The sequence below is a fragment of the Crocodylus porosus genome, unplaced genomic scaffold (genome assembly GCF_001723895.1).
Source record: "Crocodylus porosus isolate Cpor-Errol unplaced genomic scaffold, CroPor_comp1, whole genome shotgun sequence".
Classification (NCBI taxonomy): Eukaryota; Metazoa; Chordata; order Crocodylia; family Crocodylidae; genus Crocodylus; species Crocodylus porosus.
The window spans coordinates 52,424,225-52,429,497 of NW_017728947.1; the positions used below are offsets into that span (position 1 = coordinate 52,424,225).

Consider the following 5,273-nt stretch of genomic DNA (forward strand, 5'->3'; position numbering starts at 1 on the left):
GTATCCAGCTTCTCAAGGTGTTCCTTCACGAGGTCAGCATTTATGGAGGGTAGGGGATCCCCATCACCTGGATCTCCCTGTCCCATAGCAGACGTGGGCGTCCCATGGGACTGATGAAAGACTGACGCAATGTACCTATTTAATAGGTTGGCTTTTTCCTGGGCTGAATGTTGATACATGAGATGCTGGAGGATGCTAGATCACGGTAATCTAGCATTACCAAGCTCCAGCAGATTCAGTTAATTGAGTCTGCTCCGACCTGCTGCCATTATAGCGCATTGGAGCAGCCTTGCTTTTTGTGTAGGGGCCCCCAAGGATTTTGACATGATTTTTTTTAAATTTAAAGAAGTTCTGTTGTGAACACACAATAGTGGTGTCTCTAGACAAATAGTGGTGTCTCTAGACCATGCAGGATTTAGCTAAGCTCTTTAGCTCTGATTGGATAAGTAAGGTCAAGAATGGCATACCCTAGGTTTAACAGAAGTACACCTATTTCATTTTCACAGGAAATGGGGCGACATGATGACCTCTGGTCCCTGTTCTACATGTTGGTGGAGTTTGTGGTTGGACAACTGCCTTGGAGGAAAATAAAAGACAAGGTAAAAGGAGAATAGGGAAAATTTGCTTCAGTTTGTGCACAAATAGATTTCACAGATTCCATCCAGGAATCATGAGAATGTTATGAATCAATGTTACATAATTGTTTCTAGTGTTTTTCTCACTTCACAGCACTGACATGTCATAACATTTTATAGTGTGTTAAAATATATATTCAAGACAGTTGGTATATGAATTAGATTGAGCGTATACTTTTACATGTGTATTGTAGAGCAGTGGTTCTCTCTCAACAGTTTTTGTTCTAGGACCCATTTTAAACATTGATGGCCAGGGCTGACCCAGTGTGTGGGGCAGGGGTGGAGAGAGCATGGGGGGCCCCAAGCAGCCCCTCACAGGCTGGAGCTCTGTCATCCTGCAAGGGAAAAACGACCCTTTCCCACATTTTTCTCTTTTAAAGGAGAGTCTATTTTGAAAGTTTGCTTGCAACTCTTTCAGATATTCTTGTGACCCATGGATTGAGAAATGAGGGAAAAAGTGTAAGCGTGCATCTGTTACTCTATATGCAGATCAGTGCCTTTTGCCTTCCTGTGCTGTACCTATAAAATTTCATTTTCTAGGTTGATGGTCCATTTGGGAAACAGGCATTCACTATGTATATTACATAGATGCGTTTAACCCAGTTGATCTGTGGCTGTGCTATGAAGCAGTTTTCAAACTGGAGACACAAAAAAACAACTTTTGATGCACTGAATCTGTTACCATATTTACTCAATTCTAAGAGATGGTTTTTCCTCCCCATTTAACATGGGGAGGCTCCTCATCTTAGAATTGCATAAGAAAGGGCTGGGGGGACAGTTGGCTGCTGTGGCTCAGGCCCCAGCCCCTGCCCAGGGTCTGACTATAGATGCAGATGATGCCTGTTCCTTCCCTCCTCCCTGCTGCCTCTGAACCCTGCAATCCCTCCCTGCAGCCTTTTTCTCTCATTTCCACTCAACCCACGTGGCCTCAGCTCCCATGCCTGCCCCTTTCCCTCCGCCTTACCTTTGCTCCGCTCTGGTGACTCCATGCACACTGTAGTCTGGGTCACTGAGCATGGCCCTAGCCCAACCCCTGTAGCAGCAATGCGGGAGTAGAGAAAAGGGACAGAGCCTGTCAGTACAAAGCAAGGGTAAGGGAAGGGAACAGAGGCTGGGGGAGAAAGGTGGATCCCAGTGGCAACAGAAGTGGCAGGGAGGGCAGGCATAAGCAGGGGGCAAGCCACTTGACCTTCCCATAACATCTGCCTCCCCCCTGGAGGGGTTGTGGGATGTCTCTAATCAATAATTAGATTCTATACGTGGAATATTAAACAAATTTTTTTTTTTTTGTATACAGAATCTAATTTTAGGGAGGTTGTCTTAAATTCAGGGTCATCTTGGATTCAAATAAGTGTGGTACTTCTTTGAGAAAAGTACTTCTTCATATACATGGTTATACTAGTAAATGAAGGTGTTCTGCACTGAAAATTGCTCCTACTGTTCTGACCTCAGAAACTACAGGCATAATGTTATTGGACTGAACAGCATCCTAAAAATCTACTAAGTAGAAGTGGATTAAAGAACATAAATGTGTGTCCATAATTTGTTAAGAGTCATGATGGCTAATCATATATAGTGGTGTCAAACAAAATCAAAATGCAAAAGAAAAGTAAATTAAATTAGAATTTAGATACTGAAATTGAGGTTTTGTAAAACATTTTACATCAGGCATCTAGGGCAGTGATAGGAGTTCTGGTCCTATCATATCCCAGAGGAATAATTAACTCCTCCCACATCCCACTAAGGATATTGCACATCCTTTGAGATATAGTGTGATTATTCTGCAGCTGAGAATGGAGTTATGCTAATGGCGGTTTTTTTGTGCTAATTGTTCCTAGGAGCAAGTAGGCTCTATTAAAGAGAGGTATGAGCATCGGCTCATGTTGAAACATCTGCCTCAAGAATTTAACATCTTTCTAGATCATATCTCCAATTTAGATTATTTCACAAAGCCTGATTACCAGGTAAGCATTTTTTTGCAAGGTTTATTTTGTACTTCAAATGTTTTAAATAATTCTGTCTCTTGGATTTTCTCATTCTGTATCCATGGTTATGGTGATTGCAGACTCCTGCATCAAACTGTTTTAGTGGCCATCTGGCTCTGATGCTTGTTTGACATATTAAAGATGTCTGTCTTTGGGTCTGTCTGTTTGTCTGTCTGTCTGCCTGCCTGCCTGTCTGTCTCGTTTTTCCCAGTTTGGGAAAGGATTTGAAGCATAACTGCTTGGTGCTTTGAAATCCAGATTTTACCCTTGATGTCACGTGGCTCTTTACGTGGAGGGGAGTCCACTGGTGTAGCAGGCTCCACTGTGTGCTATTTGAAAAGGATTGGTCAGATTGTTTTTGTACTAATAGCTACACTGGCAATTTGCCAGGATCTTGAGAGTGCCAACTGCTATAAATAGTATGGAACAGATTGTGACTGTCCTCATTTTTTGATACTAAAGTGTGGCCTGCAAAAATTATACACATCAGGACAAGGTGTTATCAAATTTGCTTGGTTAAGGTAAAGTACTGCAGTCTGGGATTACTAGCTCATTTCTCTATTAAAGTGGTGGTAGCTAACATGAAGAATCCATATTTTTTAACCACATTTTAACATGGAATGCCTCAAGAATAATAATTGTGTACTGCAATTCAGTGACCTAAAAATGGCAGAAGGGGAAGGTCTTTCTTATTGTAGGATTTCTGATCATAGTGAATTGTATGCCTGACATGGATGTTAATAAATAAAGTGCCATATGCAGTCTTTGAAACATAATTTATAAATTGTTTCTTCTGCTCCAGCTAATCACAACCTTGGTTAAAACTGCCTTTGAGATGTATACTGCTCTGACATCATGCATCATCATGGTATTATGATGCTATATTACAGGGGTGGGCAATTATTTCATGTGGAGGGCTGCTTACCCAGTTTTGGCAAGCTGTCAAGGGCCGCATGGGTAGCCCCACCCCTTGACAGGTGCCCCACCCCCTGGTCACAATGTTGGAACCAATGTCTCGATGTCTTGGGACCAATGTCTCAGGGCCAGCACCAGTGAGGCCGAGTGGGGTGCAGGCTGCCAGGGGTCTGTGGAGCTAGGCTGGGCTGCATGAGCAGGGAGAGGGGGGAGCTGGCCCGGCTCCATAGAACCCCTGCCAGCTGAGACCCTGTACCTCTGCTGCCCGGCTTTGGACCCTGCTGGCGCTGGCCCTGTGACACCAGTGCTTGCCCTGTGCTCCCATGCCCATTCACTCCCAGTGCCCCCCAGCCCTGCAGTACAGGCATGGGGCAGCGGACAGTCTTGACCCTCTGCTCATTGGCGAGGAAGGATTTAGTGCAGAGCACAGGGAAAAGTGGCCCCTTGGTTGCCCTGTGGCTGATGCTCCCTGCTGCAGCTGCTCACAGGCCACACGGGGCTGTCCTGAGCAGGCACAGGCAGCCCCATGCAGGCTGCGAGCAGCTGCAGTGCAGGGTGCTGGCCACGGGGCGGGCGAGGGGCTGCTTTTCCTCTGCACTCAGTGCCAACTTGTAACGTTCCCCTGCTGCCAGCCTGGGCCCCGTGCCGGCTCCGGGCTCACCCATCGGGGCTGTACATAGCGGCAGCAGCTGTGGCCCCTCCAGTTGCCGAGCCAGGCAGTGTTTGCTGCTGCTGCCCACCTGGAGTTCATGTGCTAGGCAGGCCAGAGGCAGCGCTGCCAAGCTCACCGCAGCCTAATGTGGCATAAGCTCTGGGCGAGCAGCAAGTGCGGGGGTGCAGCTGCTGCTGCTGCAGCGTGGCCTCAACAGGCGAGGCCAGAGCTGGTGTGGGGCCAGGTTACAAGCTGGTGCTGAGTGTGGGGGGGGAAAATGGCTCCTCACCTGCCCCATGGCTGGCGCCCTGCACTGCAGCTGCTCGCAGCCCGCATGAGGCTGCCTGTGCCTGTTTAGGACAGCCCTGCGTGGGCTGCGAGCAGCTGAAGCAGGGAGCATGGCCACAGAGTGGGGGAGGAGCCAGTTTTCCCCACGTTCTATATCAGCTCCTTCCCTGTCCTTCCCCACCCCCCACCTCCTTACCTGAGCTTCCCATGCCGGGTCAATCACATGGTCCCAGGCCAGAAGCCCCTGCTGGGGCTTCCAGCTGGGGAGCAGGGCAGGCAGGCCCTGCTGTTACAGGAGCCCACCGAGCAATGTTCCCTGTAAGGAGCAGTGGTCTGTGAGCACACCACCTCAGTCCATGAGCGCGTTGCCTTGGTCCGGCATGGGACACTTACTGAAGGTGGCTGGGGGCCAGGGGCTGGGAGGTGGAGGCTGGAGCCAGGGGCTGGAGGCTGGGGATGGGGGGCCAGGGCCAGGAGCTGGGAGCCAAGACCAGGGGCTGAAGCCAGGGGATGGAGGCTGGGAGCCAGGGGCCAGGGGCTAGAGGTGGAGCTGGGGACTGGGGCAGGGGCCAGAGACTGGAGCCGGAGCTGGAGCCTGGCGCGGGCTCCCTGGCACCGGGGAAGTGCTCCGCTTCCCTGCATCAGGGCTGGGGAGTGAAGCACTTCCCCAGAGCTGGCGGAGGCTGCCCCAGCCCCCTGCTCCAGTCTGTATCCCTGCCTTGCCTCACCTCAGGGAAGAGCTGCTGCCTGCCCCAAGTGAAGCTCCGCTGGCTCCAAGACACTGTGGGACACTTCCCG

The 5,273-nt window shown here is 49.5% G+C and overlaps 1 protein-coding gene across 4 annotated transcripts in view; it reads left to right on the forward strand.

Moving 5' to 3' along the window:
- TTBK2 (tau tubulin kinase 2) overlaps positions 1-5,273 on the forward strand; it is a 205,965-nt gene that overhangs the window by 116,754 nt on the left and 83,938 nt on the right. For all 4 annotated transcript variants that reach the window (XM_019551473.1, XM_019551472.1, XM_019551470.1 and 1 more), the window contains 2 exons: positions 507-599; positions 2,474-2,599. In XM_019551473.1, the coding sequence (XP_019407018.1) occupies positions 507-599; positions 2,474-2,599 (219 nt within the window). The remainder of the gene's footprint in view (positions 1-506; positions 600-2,473; positions 2,600-5,273) is intronic.